The sequence below is a fragment of the Pleurodeles waltl genome, chromosome 2_1 (genome assembly GCF_031143425.1).
Source record: "Pleurodeles waltl isolate 20211129_DDA chromosome 2_1, aPleWal1.hap1.20221129, whole genome shotgun sequence".
NCBI classification, from domain to species: domain Eukaryota; kingdom Metazoa; phylum Chordata; class Amphibia; order Caudata; family Salamandridae; genus Pleurodeles; species Pleurodeles waltl.
The window spans coordinates 576,685,327-576,700,949 of record NC_090438.1 but is presented as its reverse complement, the minus strand read 5'-3'; the positions used below and the strand labels follow the sequence as shown (position 1 = coordinate 576,700,949).

Genomic DNA, 15,623 nt, shown 5'->3' with positions numbered 1-15,623 from the left:
TCATGTTGTGTTTTGAGTGGTTAGCAGTTTAGTTGCTCTGACCATAGTTGGGGGATGCCAATTTAAGCTTGATGCAAGCACAAATGTGCCACTGGCATGCAAAAGGTGTGCTAAAACCAAGCCTGTCTGCATCAGTCCATACTTGAACGTTGCCAGGAGCCCTATCTCTCTCACTAGCGAGGTTAGTCCTACTGAGAAATTGTGCTACTCCTCCATGGCACTAACCAAATCAAAGGCAGGTCTGTTAGCTTTGGTAGCCAGGCCACATGTTGTACCTGCCTCCTTCTGTCTTGTTTGGAAAGTCCAGTTTCTTGTGAAACTCTAGGTTTTCTTGTACCTATATGTCTTCCATGCCCAGCGTTAGAGAGGGGATGGGCTCCATTCATGTGATTGCCTGTCTGCCAGTTGGCGAACATCTTTCAACCCTTACAAGTGCCACCAGTCTCCCATCCTCAAGCCACCCCCAGAGGCCTAACAGCCTTTACTATAATACAAGATCCATGTCTAAACATGTCACAGAACTCAGGGATCTTAAAACCCCTCTGTCACCAGATTTATGCTTTTTCATTGAAAACTGGCTGAGTTTTGCAGCTCTCCTTTGTTTCCCATTAGCGCTTCCTGACAACTACCCAGACATAACACTGGACAGAGAATCCACGCCAGGACACATTTAATGTATCATCGATTGACACCCTTTTGATTGACTGGGTGGAACTGTGTATTTTTAAAATTGAGCTCTCTGAAGAAGACCACAGGAAAGAGGCTCTTATCTATCGCCTGCCTGGAGCAAAGAATGAGTTTAGCCACCTGTTAGCAGAATGCATTGCTCCACATGTATAGGCAACTAACAAATTTCACCTACTCGGGGTGGGTTTAATTTCCATGGCAAAGACACTTCCAAATCAGAGGTAGCTCAACTTTTATCTGATATGGAAATGCTAGGTCTCCAACAGAGAGTGGCTGGTCCCACTTTAGAGTTAGGGCCTGATTTAGATATTGATGGATCGGTTACTCTGTCACAACAGTTTATCAAACACGATTGCACCTTCCATTATGTCTCTTTTTACCCTATCCTTGGACACTGCCAAAATTCCGCTGGCCTGAAAAGATGTGCCTGAAAACCTAATGTTTACCCTAAGAACCTGTCCAATTATCACCCCATCTCACTTCCTCCACTTTTGAGAAACGTTCTGGAAAGTTTGATTAACAAAAAGCTTACCACTTAGAAGAGCACAAGATTCTCGATCAGTCACAATCTGGATTCAGAGTTTTTCATGGCATGAAGATCACACTTGTGGTGGTTTTTGACACTATCAGACTGGCATTCCATGTATGCTGATGCTGCTGGATTTGTCAGCAGCCTTTGACACTGTCTCTCATTCTTTACTGGTTCGTAGGTTTTATGTGATAGGCATCTATGGTAAAGCTTTACAGTGCTTTGTGGTACAGAACCCTCCTGCACGACTGGCAAGCAACCTTCCTTCAGGCTCTTCTTCAGCTCCCATGTTAGGTGTCTTGCATTGGCTGATGGTTGGGAAACGACCTGTCATCAAGCTATTTTGTCTCATCCACAAGGCACTGATGGGTAAAGGACCTATTTATCTGCAGAGGAAGCTGGGCTAATATTGTCCTATTAGATATCCAAGATCCAAGGGGAAGGCCTTGCTGAATGTTACCCATATCCGCACTTCAGGATTCGGTGGCAGGCAGGTCCTTTTCTTACCTTCAAAGTACACACGAAAGTACGGGGTTCTCTAAAAGCGGACGTCGCGGATATTAGCGTAGTCCTAGGTTGTATGTATTCCTATTTGGAAGGGTAAAGTCAGTGGAATGTCAGTTGGAAATTACCGAGTGGAACAGCGAGGGGTGGGAAGAAGGGAATTTCCTTTTACGGACTAGGTGGTCTCACACACTATATAGTGTCATGCTTCATCATTTGACCACCTAGACCCACCCAGGTAGGACAGTGCCACCTGGGCGGACTCAACCTCACTGTTAAAGGAACAGGAGGGAGTGCGTAAATAAACTTGTTTCTGGAAAAGATCGGGATCCAGCTAATCTACTGAAAAACTAAAAACACCTAAGCAGACACCTGTGAAGAGCAACAAATTTAATGGTGGTGTCTGTCTGGTGTAGTTAAAAAGGGGGGTTGGGACACCTCTGTGAGGACAAGGACTCACAGGGTCACCTAACTAATTACTAGCCAACATGTTTCTGCCCTCAAAAGTGAGCCAATGAAGGTCTCGGGGCATTCGTCAGGGCCTAGGATCCCTACGTCTCACGTTGGAGGAAAATACTCTATGGGGAAATCAAAGAGTGAGAAAATGAAAAAAGAATGATCTACATTACCCAAGGAATTACCTTGAGGCGGCCCTTTTCTTAGAGGCAGCTAGCCTCTGGCATCCAGGAGGGGGAGTGTCCCTTTATAGTCACACATACATCAAAGGGGACGCTCGCCGTGCGCCTACTTCGTCCTCTCCTTGGACCGCTTGTGACTTTTCTTACCTTGTCCTTTTTTTTGGAACAAACTTCCTTATTAAATTCGCTCATGCACAGATTTTGCCAAATTTAAAAAGCTCCTGAAGACGTGGCTGTTCTAATTAGTCTGATGGCCCTGTGTTAGTGGAGCATAGAGATACACCTACAGGTGTGAGTCGCTGAGCTGTAACAAGTGCTTATAACCATAACCATACAGTATAAAATAGTACGTGCAGTATATAATTTATTCGAGGCTGTGAGATGAGTGAAAGAATGTGAAAGAATAAAGGTCTGTCAACACAATCATTGTCCTTCACGTTATGTTTTATCTTTCTGGCCTTAATGCGTAGTACCACAGATACATACATAGAATATCAATAGCCAATAAATAACTGTGTTACGCTCCCCCTTCACCTCCAACCCTATCCCTAAAACAACCTAGAGAAGAACCCTAAAAGAAAACCATAAAGGCAAGGTATTGCCAGGGTTAGGGGTTTTTGAGCTCACGGGTGTTAGTATCTGAGGGAACACAATGCACACGCTGAGGCTGTAACTCTGACGAGAGAGAGGCTGGATCCTGCTGTGTAAGTGGCGGTACAGGCTGAGGGGTTAGGGGTGACAGTCGACCTACCATAGGTGCACCATGGTTTAGTCAAAAATCTGAAAAGCTCTCAATCTTGTGAGTATGAAGCAGAGAAAATCCATCCTTGACATAGAGTTAATAGAAGGTTGCCAACAAATCCTAAATGTGTTTTCAGTGAATGAGAGTTTGCGGGTTATTTGTTCTAATAACAATGTTTGCCAAAGTCTGTTTAACCACAGTGAGATGGCTAGGTGCTCTTTCTTTTTTCAGAAGAAAGCTATGACCCACTTTGAAACAGCAGTCTTTATGGATTTAGCAACACTAAGAGACAATGGGAAGGAACCAGCAAAACCTGAGTTACCTTTTCACGAGAAAGGACTGTGGCCTTACTAAATTTAGTGGCAATTTGAAAATCGTTTGGTTTATGGGTCTCAAAGTCCTTGAAAACATTTACTGGATGCTCAATGTTGTCATTAATGTTCAATATGGAATGCATGTCTATGTTTGTGCACAATGGTTTGACAGGGTATCTGGAAAATCTAAATAAATGCAGATAAATGTATGCGGGTAAGATTCAGAATGATATCTGTGGCATACACCCTTTTATGTGTTGCATGGCAATTACATCTCATGCACTACAATGTCATACCACTAGATTTTGCATCGTAAGTATACATACGTTTAATGTATGAATGATTCAGTGTTAGGGTTGATAGACAATGTAAAGGTAAAAATAGTAATAAAATGCCTCCCATGATGTAGTGGTAGGCGATGTATTGAATGCTATACAATTGGGCATCAGTGTTACACACCTTGATACATTGTTTTAAAAACATCTATGTTGCTGTTGCAACTCGTTATCCTCACATGCACCATGAGTAAAGGGCCTTACAGAGTGTGGCTGCTGTTTTAGAAAAAAAGCATTTAGAGCCAAGGCATGAGGGACGATAGTTGCATGTTTTGCATCCATTTTAAGTGGGCACCGACCCAGCCTGCCACCTCGCATTATTGACACTGTCTGACTGAGCCCATGTGAGAGCGTCAATTGAGGAATAAATCCCACTGCTTACAATTAATTGAAATGAGGACCTACTAATGGGCCACTTGGACACCACTGGGACTCCTCTTAGCGAAAGATAAATCTTGTGACTAATTTGCTCAAACTGGCCAAGGTACTTCCAAAGAAAGCGCTCCCTTCTGCCCCCTCTCCTTACTTAACTAGGAAGATAATGTGAATGGTTTAAAGACACATGCGGTTGGAAATGTCCGAAATTATTAGCAAATACTGTACAGTCGATGGGGAAACTACTCTCTCTCCTAAATATTCTTTTTTATGCTTGGTGTCTGCCCAAAGGGAGTTCAGGGCGCTGGTGATTGAGATGGTGTTGGCGACTGACATGTCCTGTCACTTCCAGCAAATCAAGGCGATGAAGAACGCTTTGCAGCAGCCAGAAGGGTGAGTCACTTTGCGAATCCGCAGTCAGCCTCTCTGTGCGCTTCTGGTAGGACGCGGGAAGCCTCTGCGCTGAAGCAGAAAGAAAGGACTGCCTCAGCTCTACAGAAACGCATCTCTTTCTTCTGTTTACTCAAGTATTTACAATGCGCTGCTACTTACTGCACTCATGTTGAATGCTCTGTTGTTGTCAGACATGGAACTTGCCGTTAGTAATGCTAATGCTAGTAATCGTTAGGAATAGGTTTTATTGCAGTGGGCAAATTGTGAGAACGTTTTAGGTGCGATTCGCAAATATTTTAACGTGACTTACTCTTTCGCTACTCCTGATTTACTCAGTGCTTAATTTGTAAATAAAAAGGTGCCGGTGCCCAAAGCTCTCCTCCTAAACATGCGGCTGCTTCAATTAAATGTGTGAACACGGAATACTGAGGCGGAGTAATCCTGAAGCCATCTCGGGCCTCTTCAATCCACATAAAGCCACTCCCTGCCCCTTCAGCTCACTCTTGCAGATTTCTACTTTCTCCCTTTGTGACGCTTTTTCGTTTTTCCTTCCTCCGTCTTTCCCATGTGTGTCTTTTGCTCGTAGCAAATGCTTGAGGCAGAAGACTGAGCGCCCGGCCCTCAAAAATAAGTGCTGGTACTCAGCACCGGAAACAACAAGCACAAATTAAGCACTGGATTTGCTCCTGGCGTACAGGAGGAAACCTGCAGTACCACAGGAGCAAGTCACAGCAAACTCTTTGTAGATCGGGCATGCTTCAGAACCAATTTTATTTTAAATATTTTGAATTTTAGAGTTCGGTACTAGTAAAAAGTTGTCTATATCATACTATTTTCTCTAGTCCAAGCAGTGGATCGTTAATTTGATGTAGTCGTTTTGTATATCGGGGATAGACAGAAATTGAATGAAAGCAACATTTTAGACTATGGAAGGTAGACATCCTCATGAGTATAAGGTTCCTTGTGTGACTAAAATGGCCGGTGAGTACAAAAACATTACCCTTCCATGTTCTGGTGGTTTATATTACGTAATTATATCCTCCGTCTAAATTGTATGGACTACCATGTCCTAATACCATGCGGGGAAATAGAAGCAACACAAATAGCAATTTAGTCACCCTTCTCTGGTGAAAATTCCAGCTGGCCAGACAAAAAAGATTTCTACTGGAACCAGTTGCTAGTATATGCCCATTTGCATACTTCCCTGGACCGTTATGGATAACATTCTAGATGATTCTATCTGCATCTTATAACGGATTTTTGCAGCACGTTTTATCTATTGATTTTTGCAGGTATTTAAAGAACATTCCTTTTTCTCTCAGGGTATAAATGCATGTCCAAACCGTCATTAGTAATTGGAAGCAGAAGCCATTTACAAATGTTGAGATGAAGTTCACACCAGAGTTCTCTTGTAATACCTAGAAACTGTTGAACACTATAGCTCTCATTGCAAGCAGTCTAACTTTGCTTCCAGGTTATGGCTTGCAAATGCACTCGGAATTAGGTAAGGTTCTCTTTAGGAATGGGTGACATTTGAGTAATTTGCTTTTGTGTAATTACCCTAAATTTCAGGGAAATTATCCAAAATTGGACGTAATTATGAGGAATGCAAATCTGTTCTTTACCACTATTGTCAATTTGTGACACGAAGACGCATTTCGTGCTAAAAAACACAGAAAACAGTATTACAACAAACATATGCTCGTGTTCTAGTTGTTCAATCCGTTCCCTCGCTTCTGCACTACAATTTTGCCATGAACAGCAGCAGTCTAAATATTGAACATGGTGTAACGGCGTAACTTTAAACATTTCGTGTAACAAGCATAAAACAAAACTCCAGAAATTACGCAAAGTACGGGGTGTAATTCACATTCTGTCTGGGCCTACTTTACTAGCAGTCATGCAACAGGAGGTTATAGTACAGACATTGTAATCGCTATAAAAGTACAACGCACATCAGGCTGAGGGAACAAGTAAAGGTATTTGAAGGGTCAAGGGAAGCAGGAAATTAGCATTACTAAGACTCAGGCACAAGTGCAGAGTCCCAACAGGAGCTTATCATCAAATCAAATTGATTTGGTCCTATTTCCAAGGAAATATACTGTACACAAATTCTTAAAACATAGTTAAACCACGGTGGAATGTAAGACCCATCATTGAGATGTCGGTATAGTATGGAACATTATATCTTGTCTGGGGCAGTGTCTGTCATCAGCACTTGGTATTCCCATGATATCTAATCCATTTGCCTTAAGGGAACCCATCATACAGCTCTCCTGTTTAATTTGTTCGCTTGCCAGTTTGCTGAGAGAAAGTCCAGGGATCTGTCAAGGGTAATGTGAGACTCCAGTTCAAAACAAGTGGGAACATATCTGGGACAACTAACGGAGATGTAGACAGAAGTCAGCAGGATGGCGGACTCTGAACCACTGTTATAGTTTGAATGCATCTGCCACCACTGAAAAATCGCATACATTTAAAGATTCATCTTTCAGAATTGTCAGAGCCTGTAAATGCATGAATCAATCTCTCCGTGTCATAGTCAGAGGCCAGCGAAGCCTCATTTCCTTCCTCGGTTGTGTTTTTGTCTCTGTCATTATTCTGAGTGCAGCCCATTCACTTGTGCAGTCATTTGGATTTGCAGGATCGACAAGCCGAAAGCCTTATCTCTGTTGTTGCACACAGCAGACATCAGCCATCCAGCGAAGGCCTGGGACCTGCACCATCGATGGACCATGTCGCTGCTGGAAGAGTTCTTCAGACAGGTAATTAAGGGTTATTAAAGCGGATGATGACGTGAGAAGGTGATGGTGGCAAGAGGCGTAAAGCAGAGGAGAGACAAGGAAGTGTAACATACCTCCTGCAAGGCTTTCTGAGCGCCCGACTCTGCCTGCAGCTGCTGTGCCCCTTAGAGGTAGATTATTTTATTGCTTTCCCTTAAAACCGGAGAAGAGGCATAGAAGTGCTTTCAGTTATTCGAGGACATGGTCATTAGAATTACTCCACACTTACACAAGTTGAACAACGCAACAAATTCTGAACAGCACATTTGGCACACATTATCCTACTGAAATTAATAGATTCAGTTATTCTTGGACAGGATAATTAGAATTTCTCCAAACTTACACAAGTTGAACAACGCCACAAATTCTCAACAGCACATTTGGCATACATTATCCTACTGAAATTAATGCATTTCAGTTATTGTTGGACAGGATAATTAGAATTGCTCCACACTTATACAATATGAACAACGCAACAAACAAAATGCTGAACAACACATTATACCTACTGAAATTAATCCATGTAACCTTCCGCCCACTGCCTTGAATCACACAATCTAACTGAACATTATAAACCTCATTAAAAAAGGAGGAAAATCCTACCACACAACACATGTAATCCTACAAACATGCCCTGAGCACTTTAAGCTTGCAAGCTTCACCCATCATCAATCTCTAGCTTCCTCACTATACCCTCACCCTCAATGTCTTACTCACACTATCAACACTCTTCCTTTCCCTCCTTCTACACCTGCTATACCCCCACACTGAACCTTTTGCATCTTAGTTCTCTTAGAACGAACTTAAAACTCCTCTTAACCACACGTCGTTCCCCCTGCACCTCTACTAGGCTCACACATGTCTCTCTCAAGCTTTCTGCTTTTGTGTCCACATTCTTTGCTTACTAACACCAATCCACAAGGCTGCTAACTCGTAATGTGTATCAGTAGCGCCCTTCAGTCTCCACATCATCAAAACATTGGCTTCCTCTTCTCACTCTTAGCTTGCCTAACACTTCTTTTTAACCACTCTCTAAACTCATACACCCGTCTTGCTCTAAAACTGGAGTAGTCAAAACACTACTAAAACAACTGAAGATCTCTTTTCTTTAGAGAATCATTGAATGACTAGTGTTTAACTATCTCACAACTTTCCTCGCTACTCACAGATGGATGCATCCACTTTAATCTGTTTTTTGTGCTATGTATTCTACTGAAATTGTCTTATGCCATGTGTTCAACCACTGCTTTTCACAATTAGCTCGCCTGATTTCTCTTACAGGTTGATTTTCTCTTCCATAGTGTACACTATCTAACCTTGACATTACAGGCTTATCTTTGAACAGATTTTCAGCCAGTTCCTTGTAACATTTCTTCTTGGAATATTGCTGCACTTAGCTGCCTACCCATTCACCTTCATCAGCAGGTGTCTCAAACGACTCTTTCCTGGGCTCAGTGCTTGTCTCCCTGTGTGCTTAGTTGTTTGGCTAAATCATAACTTTCTTTCGCTCCTTGTCACATGTATGCTCACAACATTCAAATCTATTCCCTTGTGCATTCTACGCCCGAAGCACGGATTTCTAGCTACCCAAAAGCCTCCATCAGTGGATGGCTATTAGCCCAGCTATGTCAAACTACCCCAAAATGGTAACTACACCACTGGAGAAATTGAATTGCAATTCTTTCTCAAGGTTGTGAATAGTTATCATTCATATTAAATTTCACTTGTGTTAGTTAGTTTTGTCCTACATGCATTTATGTATATAGATAACCAGACTAACACAAGTCTTTTGTACATGCATTTAATTGTGTCCTTAGTGAGTGCTTCTTTTTCTATAATATACTTTGACCCACGTTCCTAGTAGGCATATTGGATTGCCCTTATACCTGTACAAGTTAAGAACGACCCCATACAAGTGTCTCTATCTGATCTCTAGAATGAGGTACATGTTGTGCAGGGGAAGGGCAAATGGGATTTGGTGCATTGTGGACATGCGGTTTCAAAAGTGGAGGTTCCCCTGTTTGCATGTGTGTATGTGTCAATCATATAAGTGAATGCCCATAGGCTACAAAAGCTAACACCAATTAGACAAAGGTGTTTCATTATTAGCATCCAGCTTTAGATTATGAATATGGAATCATCTTTGTTTTGAAGAACCCTTTTCAAGGATCACTTGAAAATGTCAACAGGAACTTGTCATTCAATCTTGCAGTATTATTGGAGGTCCATCCACTGAGATAGACAAGAACCAGTAATTAGGCAGAAGCATAATCTTTCTTCTTATGCTCCCAGCCCTTCTAGTTGAAAGAGTTGATGATTTCACCAGCTGGAGTTACAGACTTTTATTAGAAATCTTTCTGAAAGGCCTGTTGAATCCCTGGATTTAGCAGCTCTTGGTTCTAACCAGGATTTAGCGATCCATGTACTGAGCTGGTGACTGAACACTGAGACATCATTAACCACTGCTGATGATGAATTGCTGCTAGTGATAACTTTGCCTCATCATGACATCTTAGTGTCAGGAAACAGTCTTAAATTTGTTGTTCTCTACTGCAAGCCCTACCCTTCCCATAGGATAAGATTGGAGTTGCGGGTTACATTTAATAAGCTGTAACATTCAAATAGGAACATGTAACTCTTTCATGTTTGGAGCCTTTGGAACTGTAATGAAAATCCTGATGTACAGTAAAGTAGGATTATAAATTACGATTTGGAAAATGAATCTTTTTTGAAGGTGGCATTTTCCTGACTTAGCCATGTGGTGCTTTCTGCTTTCCAAAACATTTCATTTTTAAACGTGCACATGTCCAGTTCTACCGAATGGATTTTTGTCGTGATGATCTTGTTTTATTTAGTAAAATGATTCTATTTTTCTAAATTGTTGTTCACTTGCCCACTTGTAATCAGGTTGTAAAAATTGTGTTTCCCTCCTCTGAATTGCCTCCTTTGTGCCCTCCCAGTGTTGCTGTTTCTTTCTAATAGTATTATTGGCTGCAACATCTTGAATGCCATAGATCTGTGCCAGTAACCTCTGAAGCTTAATGAAGCGTAGGAAAAGATCTTCTCATCCTCAGAACTTAGTCAGCTCTTCACATTTCAACACCCCATCTGATAGATTGATAATCCTTTGCTTCTAAATGGCATGCTATTAAAATATACATTTTTGTTTATTTAGTCTTTTTCTGAAGCCTACAGTGCTCTCATTTAGCTCTGGAACACATTTGAAACTGCTGCTGTGGCCACATCCTATTCTGATGATATTCTATAAGTGCCCATGTAAGCTGTGAACAGGCAAGGCAAATAGGTCGAAATTGCATTCTGTCCTATCATAAACATGATCTCTCTCATCCCATAATTCTATGCAGAAATATTACTATAATGTAAAACTGAGATTGCAGCACTTTTATTGCCATCTAAATTTAGTTCAATTGTGATACAGGGATGGGTTAATACATTTTAATAAATATATTAAGTCAATAAATTGTGGAGAATGCCATCTCTCTATCTTATGGTTGTTAGACCTGACACACTGAGGTAGTGTTTCCCTAAATCTTTTTGCTTTTTCTATTATGTCTTGCTGATTTTCCCGTAGTGGTCTTATGGCCTTAGGCACTTCCCCACTATAGGTACAGTGTGAAAGTGCACGTGTGCCTTCCTGCATAAATTAGGAAGTAGCTCTAGCCAGTGTGAACAAGCGTGCCCACTGTTGCTCCAGACAGGTGCTGAGCCTGACTTAGCAGACCTGTGAGTCCACACTTGCACCTATGGTGCTCTTAAACACGTGTCCAGCCTGCCAATGCAGGTTTCTATGTGTGCAAGGGCACGTATGCCTGTGTGTTTTCAATACATATGATAGTTGCTCTGCCCATAGGTTAACGTGGGTTAAGAACAATTACTCCTAGCTGCAATAGTGGGTTGCAGTGGAGCAGCCTCATCATATTTCCTATTATTGAATTCGTCCTGACAAGCCCCTTCCCATGGCAAAGGTGGTTTTGTCAATAATAACTTAGGAATGTCACTTCTAGAAAGTGGGCATTTCTGTGCTCTGAAAATGTATTCCTCAGTGACAGCTATAAACTTTGGGCATACAACTGGAATGACAGACCTCTGCCATTTGAGGGTCTGGCTGGATACATTGGAGGGGGAGGTTTTGACGCTTGGCCTCTTGGGGCCAGAACATGGGCACACTAAAGATTAAGATCTGCATTCCAGAGCCCCACTGGCAGACAGGACTGAAATTTAGGCGCGACATCTGTGGTTCAAAGGGGAACTCTCTGAACCTCCCCTGAATTTGAAGGCACAATACAGTATAACTACTGGTGTCACATGGCAGCAATTCAGTGATACGCTTGTGGAGACGCAGGACTGGAGTTACTGGTCAATGTTGTGCACACTGCCAGAGGATTCTGTTGTGCATTAGGACTAATTACTGTCCTGGGAAGGGACCGAACACTCTTCCTAAATCGTGGCTGGCCTGAACGGATTGCCTGTTGCTTTGTGGCAGTCCAAAGTGTGCTCACAAGGGCTTGTTGGCTTGCCCTCTGTTCTTTGGTGGAGGTCTCAGGGACATCAAAGACCTCCTTCGAGGGCCCTACACCTTCTACTAATGACATCTGGAGAGTGGTGCTCTCTTAAGTGTCCACATAGTCTGCTGGTTCACATCTGACAGCAGCGGTGTGAGCATGGAACCAAGTATTGTGCCTGGTGACCTGATTACCTGGTGTGAAGCCTGAAAAGTACTTCCCGCATTCAAGGAGTATGGTCCTTCGTCGTGGGGCTCCATCACGCATAAGGGTCTTGTTTGTGGTGAGCTGATTTGTTGATTGCGGGAGCCCATGTGGCCCGCTTCGTCAATCATGTCACATTTCTCTCGTACTAAAGAGGCACACATTCATGTGAAAATACCGTTGGAAAAAATATATATGTTATTACAAAAATGTCTGCCGCAGAGTGAATCTGAGAGCAATGCTTAGTTATAGACAGTTAACAAATCTGTCAGAAAAACATTATTTTGTTTAATTCTTCTTTTTTTACAATGCAACTAGTACATGAGTGTAAAAGAGACACATACGTTTTATTATTGTGAGTAACTATCCAAGCATAAACTATCTCTTCAAAGTAATCACACAGGATACAATGGTGAGGAAGAGTGCACCCCATGTGAAACAGACACCACAGAAAAAGACAAAGTACTCAAATAATCACTGTTATTTCTTCCATCATTTGTATAGCTACACAAAGACAGCCTCTGTATAATGTCTACACAAAACATCTATTGAGCAAATCCACTTAGTTATATAAAGACAAATGAGATCTGTCTTTAAGGCTGTCAATGGCGTTTCAAGCCGAGTATGGGGTACTAGGGTCTTATCAGGATAAAACAATGACCTGGGGAATGGCTGCCTTATAATTGCGTGGCCAATGTGGATGTATGAATTAAACACCACATCCTAGAACAGTTCATAGGATTCAGTTGAAGTATGTTGAACGTACAATGCATATCTTTGTGTGTATTAAACACACTGAGCCTTCTGTTTTCAAGACTGCCTTACTATAAAATGAAAGACATTTCCACAATGAGGAGCACTTCTAACCCTTTCTCCCAATCAGAGAGGAAGAGTTTCTCTCGTACAACAAGCCGACTACACAGTCATTGCATGCAATGTCTGATTCACAGGTTGCGACCCTCGGAGGGGGTGGCATACCCAGGGTAGTAACACATTCTACCTTGTGTGGCACTGCTGAAATTGCTGCCCTGTGTGTGTGACCAGATTCATCTACTGCATCAAGTCATCATGCACCAGATGTTGTGCCTCATTCCAGGGAGTTATGGAATTGATAACTCTTCGTATGTAATCGTATTAGTCTGGTGCAACTCAAGTCATTGCGCACCAGATGTTGTGCCTCATTCCAGAGAGGTACGGAATTGGTATCTCTTTGTGTGTAATTGGATTGGTCTGATGTATTCCAAGTCATCGTGCACCAGATGTTCTGCCTCATTCCAAGGAGGTATGGAATTGGTAACTCTTCGTGCCTGGGATTGGTCTGGGGCACTCAAGTCATCACGCACCAATACAAAATCTCTGTTATTTATCCTGTGGCTTGCAAAATAGTACATAATCTCTGCTGTTTAGTGGGCCATAGACTAAATAGTAGAGTACAACTTGACCAGTGGCCGGATAAATAGCGTGAAGGAAGCCTTTACTTAGCTGGCCATAAAGAAAAAAGTGACTCAAGGCAATGGTAGTGTGGTGGCCATCTTGTAATGAGGATGCAAAATATGTGAAGCATTTGCAAGTATCTGCATATATAAATATACAATAGTTTGTAAAAAGCTAAGCTGTTTAAGATACAAATACGAAAAATTAATTTAGAATAAAAAAGATTATGTTATTTTAATATTCAAATAAGATGCATAAATCAAACAGAAGGTTCATGATATGATACACAGATATTTTGCACTTCAGTCATGGAGTATTTGGCTATGAGCAAAGAATACTGAGTATGGTTTCAAAGCATGTTACATAAATGTTTTACTCACTCATGAGAATACAGTGTTTTTTTTTAATGCTCGTGATGACCGTGATTTCTGAAGACTGAGCTCTTTTTGGACTTCATATGGAAGGCCTTGTGCTAGCTTTAGGCTTCTGTTTAAGAGGGATTGTGCTTGCTTAGCATATCAAATATGACAACACAGCAGTGGTCAACAAGCAGCAGCAAATTGGGAATGCAGACAGATAGGTGGCATCTGGGCTCCAGAGAGAGGGAAACTACAGTAGGTAGTTGGTGTTTGGAGGCACGTGCTTTTGGGGCACTTTCAAGAGGTACATGAAGTGAACACTGTAATGGGGATTCTTTGGAAGGGGGAAGTGAAAGCAGGAGAAATGTAAGTAATGCTTTGGGTACTACAGAGGAGGAGTTCACGCTGCTGCCTGGGAATAAACAAACTTTTTTATACTATTCACCCAGTAGGGAATGTTTAGGGCATTGGTGGTTATTGGTCCCACATCATGGGTGGCACCTTCTGCCACACTAACATTTTAGTCACCTGCACAATGCATCTTGGAAATGGTTGTTTTGGTTTTTAGCAAATTAAGCAGTGTTTTAAGTAGGCAAGTCCCTGTCTCTACTGAGCCCCCTTTTCTGTAATTGACAGTGCTGTCTTAGTAAAAGAAATCTGGAAGCGAAAAAATACATATATAAACCTGTGTGCCAGACTTGGAGGCTGCACCTGCCTAAAGTCATTGTGGAGGAGGCACTGGGGAAGGAAGCAGTAGGAGAAGGAGGGTGAAATGTAAGAGAATAAGGACCAAGAGGTGGACCACTAGGAGAACTAGGAGAATGAGAGCCATGAGGACTAAAAGAAGAAGAACCAGGCCCAGGGAGACCTGATGTATGAGTACCAGGGTTACAATGCCCAAGGGGACAAGGAGCAAATAGACAACGAGGATGAGGACAATAAAAAATAGCACTAGGGGTATCAGGACCAGGGTAAGAACGATAAGAAGATTGATGAATATGTGAAGCGGGTGATCTGGACCCTGTGAACAAGGACCTGAAGAAACAGAAGGACCAGAGGCAAGTGGAACAGAGGGCCCTGAACCAAGGAGGACTATGAGGGCCTGTACACACTGACCAGGGCCAGAGGAACGAGGACAACCAAGGCCAGCAGTAACAGACCCAAGTACACAGACCAAAGAGTACCAGTACCAGGAGTTCAATGGAGAGAAGGACCAGAGGCAAGAGGGTCAAGATCTCAGACATCAGATCAAGGATGGCCAAGGGGCCAGAAGCAAAAGGGCCAGGACCAGAAAGACCGCAACCAGAAAGGACCATGGCTAGCAGGACATTGAGACCCTTGATTAGAATGACCCAGGGGTTATAAAGGAAGAGAAAGTCAAGGTCCTGGGGGACCAGGATCCGAAGGTCCAGGCGTGTCAGACTCAGGGTGATCCTAAACCAAGGGGACAAGAACCACATGGACCACGGTGGCCCACAACATAGGAACTAGGAGGACCAGTACCAGAGGGATTAGTAAAACGAGACCCAACAGGATCATTACTAGGAGGACCATGATATAGGAGCCCATGGTCAGATGGACGAGGTCAAGGTAGATAGGCAAACCAGGAAACCTGGAGGACTAGTAGGAGTAGAATGGGGCAGGAGGGCCAGGGACTAGGGTGGCTAGGGAAAGAAAGGCTAGTGGAACTAGCATCAGATGACCCAATACAGGAGGACCAGACAAAAGTGTACCAGAACCAAGACCAGGACTACATAGACCAAGGTCACCAGGATCAGAAGGATTAGGAACAGACAAACGAGG

The 15,623-nt window shown here is 42.6% G+C and overlaps 1 protein-coding gene across 11 annotated transcripts in view; it reads left to right on the top strand.

Moving 5' to 3' along the window:
* Positions 1-15,623, top strand: part of PDE1C (phosphodiesterase 1C) — a 1,966,671-nt gene that overhangs the window by 1,721,991 nt on the left and 229,057 nt on the right. For all 11 annotated transcript variants that reach the window (XM_069215191.1, XM_069215280.1, XM_069215225.1 and 8 more), the window contains 2 exons: positions 4,416-4,517; positions 7,162-7,282. In XM_069215191.1, coding sequence (XP_069071292.1) covers positions 4,416-4,517; positions 7,162-7,282 — 223 coding nt within the window. The remainder of the gene's footprint in view (positions 1-4,415; positions 4,518-7,161; positions 7,283-15,623) is intronic.